The sequence below is a fragment of the Sus scrofa genome, chromosome X (assembly GCF_054392235.1).
Source record: "Sus scrofa isolate SSC_HxYL_T2T_F1_AM1 chromosome X, Sscrofa_HxYL_maternal_Yorkshire_Landrace_v2.0, whole genome shotgun sequence".
Classification (NCBI taxonomy): Eukaryota; Metazoa; Chordata; class Mammalia; order Artiodactyla; family Suidae; genus Sus; species Sus scrofa.
Genome location: NC_139401.1, coordinates 133,668,091 through 133,688,570, shown reverse-complemented (window position 1 = coordinate 133,688,570; position 20,480 = coordinate 133,668,091). Strand labels below are relative to the sequence as shown.

The 20,480-nt window shown below is 39.6% G+C and overlaps 1 protein-coding gene and 1 long non-coding RNA gene across 9 annotated transcripts in view; one reads left to right on the top strand and one right to left on the bottom strand.

Annotated features, from left to right (window-relative positions):
• GABRA3 (gamma-aminobutyric acid type A receptor subunit alpha3) overlaps nt 1-6,520 on the top strand; it is a 226,616-nt gene extending 220,096 nt beyond the window's left edge. For 4 of the 7 annotated variants that reach the window (XM_085007138.1, XM_085007135.1, XM_021079999.2 and 1 more), the window contains one exon: nt 4,226-6,520. In XM_085007138.1, coding sequence (XP_084863264.1) covers nt 4,226-4,561 — 336 coding nt within the window. In that variant the 3' untranslated portion in view covers nt 4,562-6,520. The remainder of the gene's footprint in view (nt 1-4,225) is intronic. The other 3 variants (XM_085007137.1, XM_085007134.1, XM_085007133.1) reach the window with 1 other exon arrangement.
• The window catches only part of LOC110257716 (uncharacterized), a 152,800-nt gene that overhangs the window by 96,145 nt on the left and 36,175 nt on the right, over nt 1-20,480 (bottom strand). The gene's annotated exons all lie outside the window — the stretch shown is intronic.

Below are 20,480 nucleotides of genomic sequence, written 5' to 3'. Positions count from 1 at the left end.
TTCTCTGTGTTCTTAATCAGTTCTGTCTTCTATCTCTTATAAAATCTATTTTAAATTCACCTTCTCTGTGGGGATTGTAAAAGCCATGATATAAGATTTGCCTTAATTTACTGTACACCTACTGACCTCTTCTTAATCTGGCCTACTCCCTTCCTCTTCTGAATTTGCTTGACTTAGCATTTATGCCTTTTTCTGTGTTCTCCCTTATATTTTAGTTTTCTCTTGTTTTAATTGATCTTCCTCATTAGATAGACTCAAACTGATCATCTTAATAATTTTCAGTAAGTATATTCACAATGTTATACAACCAAATTCCAGAACATTTTTATCTTGCCAAACTGAAACTCTGACCCCATTAAAAAAAAATTCCCATTCTCCCCTCCACCATCCCCCTGCCCCGGCAAACACTATTCTACTTTCTCTCTCTATGAATCTGACTTCTCTAAGTACCTCACATAAGTGGAATCATACAGCATTTGTCTTTTTGTCACTGGCTTATTTCACTCAGTATAACATCTTCAAGGTCCATCCATGTTGTAGCAGGTGTCAGAGTTTCCTTCCTTTTGAAGGCTGAATAATATCCTATTGTATGGATGGACCACATTTTATTCATCCATACTTCCTTCGGTGGGTACTTTGGTTTCATTCATCTTTTAGCTATTGAAAATTATGCTGCCATGAACTTGGGTGTACAAATATCTCTTTCAGACCTTGCTTTAAATTTTGGGGGTATATAGCCAGAAGTGGAACTGCTGGGTCATATTTTCATTCTATTATTTTCAGTTTTTTGAAAAACTGACATTCCATTTTTCACAGAATTTTCATTCCATTTTTCATAAAATTTTCATTTTAATTCCCAGCAGTACACAAAGGTTTGAGTTTATCCACACTCTTGTTAACACTTGTTATATTCTTTTGTTGTTTTTGTTCTTATCGTTGATAGTAGGCACCCTAATGGGTGTAAGGTGTTATTCCATTGTGGTTTTCATTGGCATTTCCTTTATGACCAGTGATTTTAAGCATCTTTTCACATGCTTGTTAGCCATTTCTATATCTTCTTTGGAGAAATGTCTATCCAAGCCCTTTGCCATTTTTAAAATTGGGTTGTTTGGGGTTTTATCTGTTTTGTCTTTGAATCCCATGTAGCATCTATTCCATTACCTTGCCCCATTTCTGTAAACTGGGGTTCAGAAAGTTGGATAGCTGTTAGGGGGTTAACACAGAAGTGTGGGACCATATCTACATATACTCTGAGGTCCTACTGGTGTCAAGTACATTCGGGTTTCAACTTACTCTCTAATTAGAACTTCTGGAAATAATGAACACGAATGCCATCCGAGGAGAACTCTTTGAGTCAGACATACATTGGCCCATAAAAGTTTTCATTACTTCATCCTTAAATCTACATGAAGTGAATTTCTAGAAGGAAACATGTCCTTGCCCTGGGGTAAAACCACTTAGAGGAATTTAGAAGAGCCATTTTCACTTTGGTGGTATGGAAATGACTCCAGGATGAACTATAGAGCTGTTGTCTGTATAGGACAGGTCAAGACTCAGGAGGAACAAACTGGAAATCACATAGAGAATATGCAGTTGAGGGGGCCTGTTTCATTCTACAAAGATCTATCCTGTACCTAAGGGCCAAGCATTGGCCTACAAAGTAGGAACAGAGTTGCAACTTGGTCAAAGTTAAGTCACTCTAGTTTGTATCTATCAAATTTCAGGGCATAGAGAATTATTAGAAAACCAGATGCAGAAATGGGAATTAGTAACCATTAATCTCTGCCTCTTGCTTCTGTCTTCTCAGCACTACAACTTTTGCTTTGATCTCCCTTCTTTGACAATTTAGGTAAAATTATAGTGGCTGATTAAAATCTAACATGATGGAAAGGGCAAGGGGAATTAAAAGGTAATTTTCTTGTATTACTTAAAAAATATGTGATTAAATTAACTGCTGCTTCCCCACCTATAGAGCACAAAGTGCCTACAGAGCTAAAGAAAGTGTTTGCTGTTCAGAATGATTATTTCAGAGACTTGGTCGTAACCAGCTTATAAAATGACAAAATGAAATAACATATGTGAAAGCTTCTAGCATAGTCAGAGTAATGGGGTTTTTTTTCTTTATTTTTTTTCTTTTTTGGTCTACCCATGGGAAAAAAGAGATTACTAAGCAAATTAATAAGTAAGCAAGCAAGCAAGTGAAGTGTTCTTTTATTTAATAGCAAAGGCATTTAGCAGCAGGCCTCTATTCACATAATGAATTTGCTAATTATAAACGAGTCCCATGTAGTATTTAAAGCATTTACAATGTTCTTAGAAGCCTTAGAGTTCTGTCCCCCTTCCACTTATAACAGTGTAACTACAATCCAAAAAGAGAAAGAACAGTATTGTTTTTTAAATGTCCTACTACTTAGACTGTTCATTTACTTAAACCACCACCCCTCCAATGCCCCCCTTCCCTTCTCTGATTGAAAACCCTGAAGCCAGCATAGGAAGGCCTTACCATGCACACTGTCATCCAACTACAGGAAACTCCTTGTCATCCTTTAAAAAAACAGCAGTGCTGTTGGTCATTGCCTTTTCTGAGCCACCTTTTCCAGCACTTATAGGAACTCTATCCCCACCACTGAATTCCCATCACACCTTGTTCATATCCTTTACAACCCTGATTACATTATATGGCAATGATGTCTTTATAAGCCATGTCTCCCACTGGACTGCAAACTGACTCAACTTTTAACCTTCTCACCTATCCCTAAACCCATAGCATAGTTCTTGGCCCAGTAGCTATTAGGTAAATATTGGATCAGAAAGATAAATAGCAGTATGGTCTAAAGGGAAAAAAAATATTGGGGACTCTAAAGAAGCAAATAAAAAGAAAGAGATTAGGAGAAGGGGGTCAGTAAGAGAGGGTGGGAGTAGAGAAACTCAGGAAGGAAAGAAGTAGGAAGCAAGAAGTAAAGAAGTAAAACAGATGCTGGAAGCAAAGTGATATTGAGAAAGGAAGCAATGTGAGGTGTGTGAAATTAGGGTGACACAACTAGTTGAAACTTTTTGTCAGTTACTCTTGGGCATTTTTGAAGCTTGTCTATCTGCACTTTCCCCTAGAAATAAAGAGGGATGGAAGGAAGAAAAGGCCAGAGTGGGAAGTAAAGCAGCAAATATTATGAGCTCTGCATTCAGACTATGAGCTGCCTTTGTCCTCCCCTGTTCCTCAGCCTCTCTCTCTTCTGATCCAGGCCTGATCTTTGTCTCCTTTTGTCTTTTCAACATGGAAGGTCCATGTTTACACAAATCATATATATGAAAACAAATGGGCACATGTGTGTATGCTTATTTCCCATTAAGGTTTGTTTGTTTGTTTAATACTCTGGAAAAACAAGACAAAGAGCAGTATCATAGCAAGAACCTGGCATCCCTGTCTTTGCTGTGTCAGAGGGGAAGCATTTGTGTAGCTCCTTGGGGAGGCTGTTGTTCCTGCCTGCAGCCTTGCAAGTATGGACATTTACAGTGCATGAAGGGTGTGATACTGTTATAATGATGCATGTAAACATGCCATAGTATGTATGTGTCTTTAAGACAAAATGACTTTCAGACTCACCGAGCTCTCTTCCTCACAGGAGATGTGCCACTTGATGGTTGAAGTCTTTTGGAGTTATGTCTCGGGTAACCAAAAGGTGTCTCACACCTATAGTACAGTGCATCCCTGGATAAAAGTTGGGAGCCCAAGTGGCTAGCGTGGGCTTTGTCACTCAGCCTGAGGCTGAGTTTTCTCATCTGTCAAATGGGAGTAATCTCACATATTTATACCTCATACAGTTACTATGAGGATCAAATCGCATGATTATATAGGACCCTACATGTGACCAATATTTAATAGTTTTCCAGTGATATCTACCACCATTATTTCATCTGATCCTCTCAACAACCCTGCCAAATATTTTGATCTTCATTTTACAGATGAAGAAACTAAAGCTCTAAGAGAAGTGACTTGGCCAAAGCCACATAGCTAGTAATCCAGGATGGTGAAAATTTGTTTTCAAACTTCATTTTCAATTATCCCTAGACACAAACCTGGCTACTCAAGTGCTATTGGCTTCATGGCCATTGTTTCCTAACTTCCCTCATGGCTCATCCTCCCCACAGCCTCTGAAGGTGTTCTGTATAATGAATTACTTATCTTTTGTTTTGTTCCCCTCTTTTCCCCTACTTTTCTGGCCCCTAGAAGAAAACACCAGCAGTCCCGACAAAGAAAACCAGCACCACCTTCAACATCGTGGGGACAACCTATCCCATCAACCTGGCCAAGGACACTGAGTTCTCTGCCATCTCCAAGGGCGCTGCTCCTAGTGCCTCCTCAACCCCAACAATCATTGGTTCGCCCAAGACCACCTACGTGCAGGATATCCCAACTGAGACCAAGACCTACAACAGTGTCAGCAAGGTTGACAAAATCTCCCGCATCATCTTTCCTGTGCTCTTTGCCATTTTCAATCTGGTCTATTGGGCCACATATGTCAACCGAGAGTCAGCTATCAAGGGCATGATCCGCAAACAGTAGATAGTGGCAGCGCTGCAACCAGAGCACTCTATACCCTAGGAAGCATCCAGACACTCAAACCCCAGGGCTCCCCTTCATGTGTTTCGGATTCTTTTCGAACCCTCTACCAAACCGTGACTCTCAATATTTATGAATCTCAATGAAGAAATAATAACAGAAAAAAGTACTTGTCCCTCTAACATTGCTGAATATATCCTCAGTGGAGCCAAACACTGCCATTTGTCCAGTTGCTCATCCTACTCTGCCCGTCACCCTCAGCTGAGGACACTGCATGTATTTTATTATACTCTGCCCAGTACAGAAAGAACAGGAGACTCTATGGTCTGTCGTGAGAATCTTGGCTATTTGAGAGGTCCACATTAAGGAGGACTGTTGACTTGTCCTGATCAGATGATTCTGACTCCCTAGGGAGCCAGGCTGGGCTACCCAATATGGTCCTTCCTGCCACTTCCCCTGCCTACAGTAGGGCCCACAAGGCATAAGTCTTGACAGCTAAGGCAGGGCCTGAACATGGCCCACAACCCCTTTATTTGCTTGGAGGTTAGTGGGGACAATTAAGGCTTACCACTGTCTACCATATATTGCCAAAACAAATCGAACCAACTGGGCCAGGCTGGCACCAAGATGGGTAGTGACCTGCTGTGTCCATCCCCTCAGGAAAATAGTACCCTCTTTGGTATATCTCCTCCAGGAAAGCCCTTCTCTCTCAAGCCCTTTGACCTCCCTGCCCCTGTAGCTATCTGACGATTGCTTCGTTTGGACCTGTTACTACCTGCAAACTTTTGAGGAAAATGATTAAGTTTTTTTTAAAAAATTTATACTAAAAATGGACATATAGAAACAGAGATCTAGATCAAATGCCTACAAAGTGATTTTTAAAAAGGTTAGAGAGATAGGAAAGTCACCTCTCTGCTAAGGCAAGTAGTCAAATACTGGATGGGGCAAGAGATTTGGGCTGGTGATAGTTGAAGCTTGAAGTCCAGATTGCAAAGGAGGGCTACTGGCAGGTGAAAGTCAAATTCTTCCTTCCATACCCTCCACACTCCAAACCCTAGACCAGGCCCAAGAACTTTGTTCCTACCATGTCAGGGACTTCTGGTCCTCTGTTGATGCTGACTTTAACAGGGGTGAACTGGAGTCAAGTTGACACACGAGTCAACTAAATCAGTAACTTTATTACCAATTTGATAATATATTATTTAGTGGCTGTTTAATCTCATTTGGTCTTAGTGTGAGCAAAAGGGGCAGGTATAATTATAATTTTTTTAACTTAAATGAGTTCCAGATGTTTGAATGACTTGCCTAGGCTCTTTACAAGTGTCTGCAATAGAGAACTATCATATGCCTCTTTACAAAGGCCAAAATGAAGACAGAGCTGAGAAGCCAGTTCTCCCTTGACTTCAGAATTGGCACAATCTCAACAGGCTTGCTGGATCTTGAATGAAGTTTGGTTGGACACCAAAAAAGATTTTTAGAAAGTCACAATGTATCACTCAAAGAGACCACTTCTAGTAGTCATGGCTCAAGGGAATGAGATTAAGATGGCAGCCACAGCCACTAGTCCAGAATATCCTAGAACCCATAAGTAACACCAAACACAGGTTCTACCTGCCCACCTCCTGAACAATGTTCCTAAGGGGTCTATTATTAGCTGCTGGTTGCCTTTTCGCCCATCCTTCCCCCATCCTCTGCTTCCTTGCCATTGCTGGGATAATGCATGCCAGTCCCATTATTCCTAAGACTGTGTCTGTAGGTAAATTCATGACTAGAAGAGTGTAGTGTCGTGGATATGTGGGGATAGGGGGTGGGATGGGTGGGGCTGTTAATGATTGTCCTGTTAATGATTGTCTTAAGGAATTTAGAATGGAAGCCTGACCTTTGCCTCTCTGTAGAAATTGTGTTTCCAAATGCTTTGGTGCAATGTTTAGCGGCTGTTTATTAAACACTTTCTGAATTGTACTTGGGCTAGAGAACTTTTTTTAGTCACTCTTTGCTTAACAGACAGTACTCTGTTTTTGTCTTTCACTTCTAGTCTCATGCCACCCTTAATTTCTACTTCTTAACACCACTGAAATATACTGGGGGGAAGATATTCCAAGAGAAAAAGGCTATTACAGTGATCCAAACTGGAATCCATGTGAAAAAATAGCTTTAATTGACTCAGAGGTCTTGTTATCCAATATGACAAAGAAGGAAACACTTGTATGGTTTCCTCCACTAAATTCATGCACTTCCAAGAAATAGGGAAAAGTATTTTCTCTTCAACTATAACAGCTCCTTTTCCCCCCATTGATTATTATTTCCCTTAGCAGTAGTTCCCTTAGGTAGTAGTTCCTAGGCAGAGGGAGAGTCAATATTTAATCGGTTAGTCCATGTATTGAGAAGTGAATGATGGCCTTTATTTGTTACAGAGGAAAAATCTGAGAAATAATCTCATGAGATGTGCTTGAGGAAATCACCTGGCTCCTAAGGGATGGGGAAAATCTCCTTGGGAGAGCATGTCAAATCATATAAAAGGCTTTCTTGTCTGAAATAAGATCAGAGACTTGGACAGTTTGACCCTTGGTGCATGTTCCAGCCATGTGATCATCTAATTGATTCCCTACTGTATCAATTTCATAATCTCTGCCCAACTCAGACATCCCCCAGAACAACCAAGTAAGGCACACATAGCAGCCTTCCTAGCAAAATTACCTGACAGTCATATTTAAGTGTTCTTTCCTTAGGAATATCCTAAATCCGCTTTGCCTCTGAAAACTATTCCCCTACTTTTAGGGGAAAGCTGGAGCTGTTCCCATCAGTACTTCTGTTGCTGCGCTCTGCTAAAGTTTGAAACCCTACTCCAAGCTAGGACCAATGTTGTGGACTTAAGTATTTTATGGTATTAATAGTTTCAGAGATTTTCCCTAGCAGTTCCAGAGGATGCTGGAAGAATGTCTAACAGTAGGCATTCAATAAATATTTATGAATAAACGAATGCTAATCTAGATCTGAGCTACATTGAGGAGGGTTTCTTCAGGGTTGTGTTGGAAAGGAGACCAGCTAAACCATGATCAGTGGACACCATTACAAATGAATACATGCAATGTGCAGACTTCTAAAGCAGCTCTAAGAGAATCCAAGTAGTATTAAATATGCTGTTTTAAGTCATTTAAAATAGCTTTTTATTACTTAAATAATTCTTCATTCCTATGGGCTTTTAAATCCGGGGTGTTCATTTAATGACCTTAGTTTCTTGTGCTGAAGTATAAAGGACTGTGGGCAGGAGAGCAAGGCATGACAGGGTACCAGGATGCATCTGTGTTTGGACACCCTTCAGAGGGCTTCTCAGTCTGAGCTTGGTAAGGAAGCCCTCTTGAACTCTGACTTCTCCCAAGAGAGCTATAAGGATATGGAATGAATGAGAAAGGAAATGGAACAGGAAGTAATTGGGGAAAATTCTGTTAAAGGAGCCTAGAATTGGAGGAAGGGTTCTCCATTCAGTCTCAACAACATCTAATTACACAGGCTCCCTTTCACTTGGAAACATTAATCATGTGACCATCTGCTGAAGCGAGGCTAAAGGCACCTGAGGCTAAAGGCACCTGCCCTTGTTGACTATGCAAGCTGCCCTCTGGATCCTCCTGCCTTTTCCATCAGAGAGCACCTGGACCTGTTCTGCCTTGCTTCTGCCTCAGCTCCAATTTGATAGCATGACAAAAACGCTGAGAAGAATGAACACCTGAATTTTAGTCAAGCTCAATTCCATATCAGTTGCTCTGTGATACTGGGCAAGTCCCTCCCTTGAGCTGAGGGTTTCCCTATTAACAAAATGGGGTTATGATGAGAGTCAAGTCAACAAAACAGTACCTTCCCAGCAGCTGCACTGGTGGTCCACTCTGCCTTAAGTGTCACCACACCCTGGGCCACCACACCAGCCCGCCCCAGGAACACAAACCCCATCCTGTCAGCAACTCATATGGGTTTGCAGCTTCAAAAAAAAATTGAATACTGAATAAGCTAAGAGGCTAAACCTTGGAATGCAGGGGCTAAACTCTTAGGTCTAGTAGTGAACTCCTCACCACCTCCCACAACCCTTATCCTTGGCCTGAGCTTCATGTGAGAGGCTCTTGTATGATGAGGCACAGGACCATTCCCAGCATGGGAAAAGGTGGGGCCTTAATTGAGAAGATTAAGCAGGTGTTGGTTCTAGGCAGGAGGGCACTACGTAATGTAAGAATATAGATTGCAAACAAAAAACACCTCTCAGTTTGTTTTTTCTTCCAAAGGTTCAGCTTAATGGAGAACAGAAACTCTCATAATGGAACTCCCTAAACTTCTTGTGATCAAATCAACAGAACTCACAGATCTGTACACCATCTCTCCCTTCCCTTCTGTCACAGGCACAAGATGGCCTTCATTCTGTCTAAGTCTCTCCTTTATTCTTCATGCCAGCTTGTCTCTTCTAAAATAATTCTACTTTTGTTATCTGCTCTCAGTGAAGCTGCTCTTGCTGAGTCACCACTGCCTTGGTTACTAAAACCTAAAGGCATTTTTTAGTTATGTTACTTGACCTGTCAGCAGCATTTGACACTGGTGACAATGACTTGATTCTTTGGTCTCCATGACACCACAGTCTCCTGATAGCCCTGCTTTTTTCCCCTGCTACTTTTCTGTATCTCATTTTTTTTTTCCTATCAGCTTCTCCCATCCCTTAAAAGCTGAGGTTTCCTAAGTGTTTTCTCTTTTCTCATCTGTTCTGATAGCTTCGGTTATCACATATTTCAATTATCTTTTGTTCTGTAACTATCTCCAAATTTAATAGCATAAATAACCATTTATTATTCCCATGGGTCAGGAATGTTGACAGGACAGAGCACGGATGGCTTGTCTCTACTCCATGATGTCTGGGACTTCAGATAGGAATACTCATGTAAGTGGGGGTGACCTAATCGACTAGAATATCTGAGGATGGACGATCTACTTTCACACTCCATGTGGCAGGGGGTCCTGTGGTGATACAAAGGCATATTAGTTGCCCAGATCCAGTCCTGTTCAGCTGGGAAAATGTTGGGTCCTAACTGAGAAGAGAAGGGAGTTATGGGTGCCAGTGTAGGGAATGGGGTCTTTCACTCACATGTATAGCAGCTGGGTTATGATACCGGCCTTTCCTTATCACTTCTCACAGCATGGCACCTGGGTCATGAAATGGAGCATCTCCAGAAAGTACCTTTGTAGCAGAAGCATTCTAAGAGAACTAGGTGGAAGCTGTATAGCTTGCACTGTCATAACCTGGAAGGTAGCTGAATTATGTTGGTTATAACAGAGTTACTATGTCTAGCCCTGGTTCAAGAGGTTGGGCACAGACCTCACCTCTTAATGAGAGGACTGTCAAAGAATTTGCAGACATGCTTGAAAAATCACCAAACCTCCTTTATGCTGATGTTGCTAAGTCAACATCTCTAGCCTAGTTCTTTCATGTCAAATTCAACATGTTAAAAGCATATCTCTGAACTCCTCAATTCTTTCCTTGGACATTCCTTTATCAATAAATAGAAGAATCATACATCCAGATGCTCAAGTCAAAAATTTAGGAGGCATTATTGACATCTCTCTCTCGTCCCTCCATCCAATATATCTGACAATCTTGTACACTCAGCTTCTAATTTAAATCCCATATTGTACACCCCTCCACTCCCACTACCAGCAGCCCAGTCTAACCCCTCCATCATGATCTCTCACCTGGATCACTATATAACTAGCCTTTTACACTATAAACCAGATCATGTCACTTTCTTGTTTAATATACTCCAATGGTATCCTGCTGCACATAAAATAAAATCCAAAATCTAACCCTGGCCTTAAAAGTTCTGATCAGCCTCCTATTATCATTAATGCCTGCCTCACTCACAATGCATCAGCTGTATCAACAGTACAGCAAGTACTAATATATCTCAAAGCCTTTGTGCAGGATGTGTCATCAATCTAGAATGTTTTCCCTTCCTGTCTTGACCTGACTGACTCCTACTCATCAGTTCTCACCCAAAAGGTCTTGTCTCTCATGCTTTGTCCTCCATGATGAAAAAAAGCTATGTGCTTGCTTCCACTATAGTCTGTATTGTTCTTATTCATCTCATTTCATTGCAATCTCCTACTACACTAAGCCCTGGGAGGAAGAGCTGTTCATGTATACCACTGTGTAGGGCCAAAACCATGGTCTAAACTCTGAAAATACTTATTGAAAAAAAATAAATAACTTCTGAGCTGGGCTTTTAAAGGATGACTCCGAATTTATCAAGCAAAGAGGAGATGGCATTCAACATGGATGCACAAAGACCCAGAAGTGAGAGAGACCATGATGAAGTATATGGCCAAATTCATTTGTCCTAAATTCCAGGCATGCATTCTACCCATTAGGATGGATGGTGAGTATAATGACTCTGGACTTAGGAGCTGGTGGTGGAGGACCATAACCTATCATCATCTAATTGAGAATATGGTTGCATGCCATCATTTTGCTGACTTGTCATCACAGAAAGTTGGCTTCTATAGACAAAGAAAGCTAATAGCAGCACATATTGGCCCTAGGCTTGATGGCTCTATTCTAGGCCAACTTCCTAAAGACCCAGTCTTATATTTTCCCATCCTTGTAGCCACTTTTCAGCTTTGCTGCACAACACGCACATTCATTCCCACTATTTCAAAGCATTCAGACCCTCTCTCAGATCATTAAAGGGCCAAATGAAATGAACATAAGTCGATGAAGGATAACAATAACACCGCTAGGTCCTGTTGTAGGCTACTCAGCTTTATTATAGTCTCAGAACAACCCTGAAGGCTGCACCAGGCTTGGGGCTTGGGACTCTGTATTGTAGCGGATGGAGTTTTATGCCTGAAGGTGTCATGCTGGGTAAAGGCTCTATGATCTTTATAGATTTTAAGCTGCGTCCTCTGCCTGAAATACATATCTAGCCCAGAATTATACCATTCCCTTCCCTGCCTTTTAATGGGAGTAGAACTAGGGAGGTTTAATAAATGTTTATTGGCAAAGTAGAGAGATAGCTCCTAGTAGAAACAGCATAAGCCAGAGAAATCCAAAGTCTTAGTCACTACATTCTCTCTTTACTGAACAGATGCTACTGACTCTGATATTGTCTAATCTCCTCGAGCCACAAGCATGCTGAGCTAGTCTCCTGTATGAATTTCAGCCAAATTTTCCAGGTTTCTGTGGCACTGGCAGGTCTCCTCTAGGTTAAAGTCAGTAGGAAATGGTGCCCAAGGCTGGTGTTCTGGTAGGTAGTGCTTCACTTGGGAGTCTGTTCTAGGCATTTTTGGCTTTGGTCATCTACACTATAATCCCCTTAAAGGAGCCATGATGACAGATGCATCATGGCTTGAACCTTGGGCAGATGGCCATCTCCTCTTATAAGTATTAATATGTCATCATTTGAAAGGCTTTGACTGGGAGTGGTACCCATCAAAATGCATAAGAACTAGATACCAACATGGTTGTGGGGAAAGCTGGTGATGATTAGAACAAATGCGAATGGTCGAAAGACACAGGAACTGGGAGGCAAGAACACTGAGTTCTAATCTGGGTTATAACACTGTCAGCTGTATGAATTTGGGCAAGTCACTTAATGTCTATGTAACATAAATATAATGAGAAAAATTTTTCAGAGAACACTAGGATTAAATGGAAGATCACTGGAGTCCTTAATTGCCATTCTATATAGGGAATGAATCTTCTAATCCAAACACTGTTACTGTGGGTGAAGTCACCAAGATGGCGAGATAGAAGTCATTCTTGATTTTGCTCTCCCCTCATGAGAAGAACAATTAAAAACTACTCATGGACAAAACACCACTGAGAGAATCCTAGAACATGACAGTGAAGGTGACCCCCCCAACCCGTGCACAATAGAGGCCAAGACAGATGGTATTAGAAAGGTAAAAGGAGTGACTACATGCTGACTGCATCCCCCTCCACCAGCCCAGTGCAACATTATGTAGAAAGATATCCTGTGAGCCCAGTTTCTTCAATGGGAAGAGAGCCCAGGGGTGACATCCAGCTTACCCCAAGCATTGTGGATTGCTTTATTAGAGCCCCCACTCCGTTTTCTTCCCCATAGAGATTGCAGTGGAATCTGTGGGGCTCAACCACTTGAAATATGATTGTGACATAGAAGGGGAGAGGGACTTCCAACAGCCAGTACACAGATCTTGGCAAACCAAGTTCATACCTGCAGAGACTAGTAGTTCCCAATTAGTGGCTTTGCTCTTCTGCAGACCCAAGTCAGTGGTACAGTTTGAACAGGGAACTTGGTGCAGTGAAGGTATGCTAGATTTGGGTCCTAGAGTGAGGAGCTTTGTCAGCTTTGGAGCCCAGTCCACCCACACTCAGGCAGGAGAGTTGAGTCATAGCCTCAGCCACTGCAGAACATGGCTCCCAGCCCTATCTTACAGGAAAGGATGGCAAGAATACCTAGAATTTGTGTAAAAAAGCAGGGCTTTAGCTGAGAGTAGAGTAGTCAGAGCTTAGTGACCCCAGAGAAACTTCAGTGGCCCTATTCAGGCAGGGAGCTTGGGGTATGAGTCAGCTTGAGTCATAACCACAAACAGAGAGCCTTAGTCCCTGGAGAGACTTCTTCCACTGCACCCAGGAAGGGAAACTAATTTGTAGCCACACTTATTGCTGAATATAGCTTTTAGCCTGCCTAGCCAGGGAACCTAATCAGAGTACATGAGGAGCTGCATAGCCCATCCAGCAACCCTGCTTATAGTGGCACTTGAACTGAGAACACAGCCTGTGGCTTTCCCTGTCTGCAGAGCAAAATCAGTAGCCTTGCCTGATCAAGATATTCAGTCTAAATTCTTTCCTGAATCAGGTACCCAGACAATAAGTTGAACAGGCCAGGCCCTAGGTCCGATCCTTCTGACCTGCCAGGGCAGAAAGCTAATTCACAGTCTCATTTACTACATAGTATAGCACCCAGTCCCAATGTCTAGGAAGACTGACCAGAGGATCCAAGCAACCACAGAACCCATTCTACAGTCTTATTTGGGCAGAAAACGAAGTCAGCAGTCCTATCCAGTTGTTCTCGTTCAGTGGCACAACCCCCTTCATCCCAGAGCTCAAACAGTTGTCTCACCCAAAAACAGACAGGTCCCACCTGCACAAATATATTACCAGAAGATGCATTTAGAGACCCAAACTGACCTGACTTGTGAAGAACTGTCTCTGCCAAGACAAATCTGCAAAGACTGAAAGAGGAGACTACTTATTCAAAGGCACAAATTCTAGAGCTGAAAAATACAATAACTAAACTGAAGAATTTGAGAACTTTGAAAACAGACATAGCCATGCAGAAGAAAGAAATCAGTGACCTGGAAATTAGGACATTTGAAATTATCCTGACAAAGAAGAAAGATAAAAGAATGAAAAAGAGTGAAGGAACACTATGGGACTTATTGAACACAATGAAATGGAAGAATATTTGCATTATGAGAATGAAGAAGGAGAAGAGAAAGAGAAATGGACAGAAAGTAATTTAAATCAACAATGGCTGAAAGTTCACAAACCTGAAGAGAGAAATAGACATGTTGACCCAAGAGGCCCAAAGGACTCCAAATAGGTCTACACTGAGACACCTTATAATTAAATTGTCAAAAGTCAAAGAGGAAGAATTTTTTATGGTAGCAAGAGAAAAGATAGAAGTTATATATAAGGAACCCCCATAATAATGTCAGCATATTTCTCAAGAGAAACTTTTCAGGCTGGAAGATGAGATGACATATTCAAAATATTGAGAGAAAAAAAATACTATCAACCAAGAATACTATACATGGCAAAGCTGTTCTTTAGAAATGAAAGAGAGATAAAGACTTTCCTGAACAAGGAAAAGCTGAGTGCATTCATCACCACTAGACTTGCCTTTGCAAAAAATGCTAAAGGGAATTCTTTAAGTGGAAGTAAAAGGACATGAATCAACAAATCTGTTATTATTTACATAGTATAAGAAACATGTAAATTGTAACATCAATAACCTAAAATGTGAGTGGGAGGAGAAGTAAAAGTGTAAATCTTAAGTAGTAAAGTTTATTTGTTATTAGTTTAAAATATGATATTATAATTTTAAGATATGTAAACCTCATGTTAACCACAAGAGAAAAACCTGTAGTAATTACACAAAAGAATGTGATAAAGAAGTAAACACATCAAAATACACAAAAAGGACAGCAGTGTAAGGAATAAGGAATGATAGGTCTACAAAACAACCAGTTAAACAATTGTTAACTAATTGTTAATAACTATTAAAAATGGCAATAGTAAGTCATTACTTATCAATAATTACTTTAGATGTAAATGGAGTAAATTCTCCAATCAAAAGATATAGAATGGCTGAATGGATTAAAAAATTCAAGATTCAACAGTATGTTGCCCACAAGAGACTCACTGTAGCTGTAAAGACACATGTAGACTGAGAATTTTAAGGAATGGAAAAAGACATTTCAAGCAAGTGATAACCAAAAAAATCAGAAGTAGCTATATTTATGTCATATATTCACATGACATTTAGAGATATTTTATATATATATATATATATGGGGGAGAGAGGGAGGGAGAACATTCTATCTGACAACAGCAGCAGAAGACATATTCTTCTCAAATGCACATGGAACATTTTCTAGGACAGACCATATTTTTGGCCACAACGAAGTCTTAGCAAATTCAAAAAGACTGAAATCATAGCAAATATCTTCTTTGACTACAACAGTATGAAACTACAGTCAATAATGAGAAAAACTGAAAAATTCATGAATCCATAGGAATTAATACTTTCCTCAAAAACCAAGATCAAAGAAGAAATTAAAGGGGAAGTAAACAAGTATCTTAAGACAAACAAAAAGGTGACACAACATACCAAAACTTATGAGATACAGCAAAGGCAATTAAAAGAAGGAAGTTCATAGCAATAAATACATTAAGAAGCAAGGAGCATCCCAAGTAAACAAATTAACTCTATGCTTTAAGGAACTAGAATAAGAATAGCAAACTGAACTCAAAGTTAGAAGAATAGAGGACATAATTACTTTCTTTAATTTAGAAAGATTAAAACAGAAATACATGAAATATAGAATAGAAAAATAATAGGAAAGTTTAAACAAAACGAGCTATTTCTTTGAAAAGTTAAAAAAACTGACAAATATTTATCTAGACAAATTAAGAAAAAGACAGGATCCAAATCAATGAAATTATAAATGAAAAAGGAGACATTAAAACTGATAACTTAGAAATACAATGGATCATAAGAGGCTACCATGAACAACTATACACAAAGAAACTGGACAACTTAGAAGAAATGGAAAAATTCTTAGAAACATAGCCAAATCAAAACTGAATAAGGAAAAAAAATAAAGTCTGAATAGATCAATTACTAGTAAGGAGACTGAATCAGTAATCAAAAATTTCCCAATGAGAAAAAGCTCAGGAGCAGAGGGCTTCACTGGTGAATTTTACCAAATATTTAAAATTTAAACCCAATCCTTCTCAAACTCTCCCAAAAAACCAAAGGGGAAGGAATACCCCCAATCTAATTTCACAAGGACAGCATTATCCTGATATTAAAGCCAGCAAAGGACACTACCAGGAAAGAAAACTGTAGATCAATATCCCTGATAAATACATACACAGATATTCTCAATAAAATGCTAGCAAACCAAATTCAGAAGAACATTAAAAGGATCATTCACATGATCAAGTGTCATTTACACCTGGGATACAAGGATGTTTTAACATATTTAAATCAATTAATGTGATATATCACCTTAACAGAATGAAAGAAATCATGATTTTCTCAATAGATACAGAAAAGCATTTGACAAAAATTCAATATTTGGTTCATGATAAAATCTCCTAACAAATTAGTATAAAAGTTCCCTTCATGGTGCACCAGAAACAAATCCGACTAGGAACCATGAGGTTGCGAGTTCAATCCCTGGCCTCACTCAATGGGTTAAGGATCTGGCATTGTCGTGAGCTGTGATGTAGGTCACAGATGCTGCTCGGATCCCGTGCTGTAGCTGTGGTGTAGGCCGGAAGCTACAGCTCTGATTAGACCCCTAGCCTGGGAACCTCCATATGCTGTGGGCACGGCTCTAAAAAAAAGGCAAAAGACAAAAAACAAAAACAAAAACAAATTAGTATAGAAGGAATGTACCTCAACTTAATGAAGGATGTATGTGATAAGCCCACAGCTAACATCATACTCAATATTGAAAAGTTGAAAGCTTTCCCTCTAAGATCAGGAACAAGACAAGGGTATCCACTCTCACTACACCTATTTAACACAGTACTGGAAATCTTTGCCAGAGCAATCAGGCAATAAAAAAAGTAAATAAATAAAAGGCATCAGAATTGGAAAGGAAGAAGTAAAGGTGTCTCTATTTGCAGATGCTGTCATTTTATATATAGAAAATCCTAAGACTCTACCAAAAAACCCTTAGATCTAATCAATGAATTCAGTAAAGTTGCAGGATGCAAAATTAACATATGAAAATAAGCAGCATGTCTATATGCTAACAAGAAGTTATTAGAAAAAGAAATTTTTAAATGATCTTATTTACAATAGCATCAAAACCAATAAAATGCTTAGGAATAAACTTAACCAAAAAGGTCAAAGATCACTATTTTGAAAGCCACAAGATACTGATGAAAGAAATTGAAGAAGACACACATAAATGGAAAGGTATCCAAGGTTTACAGATTGTCAACACTACTAAAAGTGATCTATAGATTCATTGCAATCCCTGTCAAAATTGCAATGGCATTTTTCACAGAAATAGAAAAAACAATCCTAAAATTATATGTAACCACAAAAGACCCCACAGAGCCAAAGCAATCCTGAAGCCAAAGCATAAAGAAGAACAAATCAGGAGGCATCACACTTCCTGATTTCAAGCTATATTATAAATCTATAGCTATCAAAACAATATGGTACTGGCATAAAAACAGACATATAGATCATTAGAACTGAATTAAGATCCCAGAAATAAACATATATGTACAAATATTTGAGAAAAAAAGCCATGAATACTCAATGGAGAAAAGACAGTCTCCTTTTTTTTTTGTCTTTTTGCTATTTCTGGGGCTGCTCCCATGGCACATGGAGGTTCCCAGGCTAGGGGTCCAATCAGAGCTGTAGCTACCGGCCTACGCCAGAGCCACAGCAATGCAGGATCCGAGCCGCGTCTGCAACCTACACCACAGCTCAAGGCAACACCGGATCCTTAACCCACTGAGCAAGGGCAGGGACCGAACCCGCAACCTCATGGTTCCTAGTCAGAGTCGTTAACCACTGCGCCACGACGGGAACTCCAAGACAGCCTCTTTAATAAAGAATGACAGTAAAATTGGAAATTTACTTGTAAAAGAATGAAACTAGATCACTTTCTAACACTACTCACAAAAATGAACTCAAAATGGATTAAAGAATTAAAGGTTAAGACTTGAAACCATGAACACCTAGAAGAAAACCCAGGAATAAAACTCCTTGACACAGTCTTAGCAATGATTTTTTTGGATGCTATACCTAAAGCCCACAAGTAACAAAACCAAAAATAGGAATTCCCTTGTGATGCAGTGGGTTAAGGATTTGGCATTGTCACTGCAGTGGTTTGGGTCACTGCTGTGGTGCGGGTTTTATCCTTGGCTCAGGAACTTTCATATGCTCTGGACCTGACCCCCCAAAAAAGTCCAAAATAAACAAGTGAGACTACAACAAACTAAAAAGCATCTTCACAAAGAGATCAAGGTAAAAAAGACAAACTACAGAATGAGAAAATATATTTTCAAACTACATATCTGATGAATGGTTAATATCCAAAAATTATAAAAAACACACATAACCAACATAACTCAATAGCTAAAAAATAAAAAAAAACAATTTTTAAATAGGCAAAAGACCTGAGTAGATATTTTTTCAAAGAAGATATATGAATAGCTAACAGGTACATGAAAAGATGCTCAACATCACTAGTTACTAAAAAAACGCAAATCAAAACTCCAAGGAGCTTGTTAGAATGACCACCATCAAAAAGATAAGAGATAGCAAATGTTGGTGAGGCTATGGATAAAAGGTAACCCTTATACACTTCTGGTTGGATTATAAATTGGTATAGGCAGTATAAAACAGTGTGGAGGATCCTCAAAAAATTAAACATAGAACTATTATATAATCTAGCAATTCCACTTCTGGCAATATAGGCCCCTCAAAGTGAAAACACTAACTCAAAAAGATCTGCACCACCATGTTGATAACAGCATTGTTTATAAGAACCAAGACATGAAAACAACCTAAGTGTTCATTGATGGATGAATGGATAAAGAAGATGTGATACACACACATACACACATACATATACCTATAAACACAGGATTGAACATTATTCAGACGTTAAAAAATAGGAAATCTTGCCATTTGCAACAAGATGGATGAGCTTTGAAGGCACCATGCTAATAAGTCAGAGAATCAAAAACCATATGATCTAATCTACGTGAGGAATCAAAGTAACAAACAAATTCCTAGAAGGGGAAATCAGAGTGTGGTTACCAGAGGCAGAGCATGAAAGGAGATGGAATTGGAGGAGAGGAGTCAAAAGTTACAAGCTTCCAGTTATAAGATAAATAACTACTAGGGATGTGTGTACATGATGGCTGTATTTACCACTGCTCTATGGTATACATGAAAGTTATCAAGAGAGTAAATCTTAAGAGTTATCACAAGGGAAAAATATTTTATTATTTGCGTTTTACTTTTATATTGTATCTATATGAGGTGACAGTTGCTAACTAAACTTACTGTAGTAATCATTTCACAATATATGTCTGTCAAAACATTATGCTATACCCCTTAAAGAGTGATTTATATTAATTATATCTCAATAAAACAAAAAAGAAGACATGGAGTTCCTATCGTAGCTCAGCAGAAGTGAACCTGACTAGTATCCATGAGGATGCAGGTTTGATCCCTGGCCTTGCTCCATTGAGTTAAGAATCCAGTGTTGCCATGAGCTATGGTGTAGATTGCAGATGCGGCTCAGATCCCATGTTGCTGCGGTTGTGGTTGTGATCAGCAGTTGTAGCCCAGAAATTTACATATGCTATGAGTGCAGCCATAAACAAACAGACAAATCAACAACAACAACAAAAACATTGTTACTGACCGAGGATAAACCCTCCACATTTCTGGGTCTCAAATATTCCCCTATATAACAAAGATCTTGAGGTATGTAATATTTAAGGGCCCTTCTGGGCCTGATAATCCAGGATTCTAGCCAAATTGATTGGAGTTGAAGTCAACTGTGTTCTGTGTACAAGAGAGTCTGAAATAGATCTTATTGTTTACATGAAGGAAATGTGCAATATACATTTTAGATGCAAATGGCAGCAAAGCAGGCATTGTGGGGAGGGAAATCCAATGCTCTTGAAGTCTCAGAGTCCTGGTCCCTGTCAGGATATTTTCTGATGGCCATGCTCATGTTTATCCTTTGAGTTTTAATCAGATCAGAGCAAACTATAAGACATTATTATCACATTTCTCAATGCAATTCTAAATGTAATTATATGCTTTCAGATATGGGTTGGTAATTTGTAGCTTTTAATATTTATTTATTTATTTATTTGCTTTTTAGGGCCACACCCATGGCATATGGAGGTTCCCAGGCTAGGGGAAGAATGGGAGCTATAGCCACCAGCCTACGCCAGAGCCACAGCAAGGCCAGATCCCAGCCATGTCTGCAACCTACACCACAGCTCATGGCAATGCTGGATCCTTAACCCACTGAGCGAGGCCAGGGATTGAACCCACCACCTCATGTTTCCTAGTCGGATTCACTTCTCCTGTGCCACGATTGAAACTCTGGTAATTTGCAGCTTTTT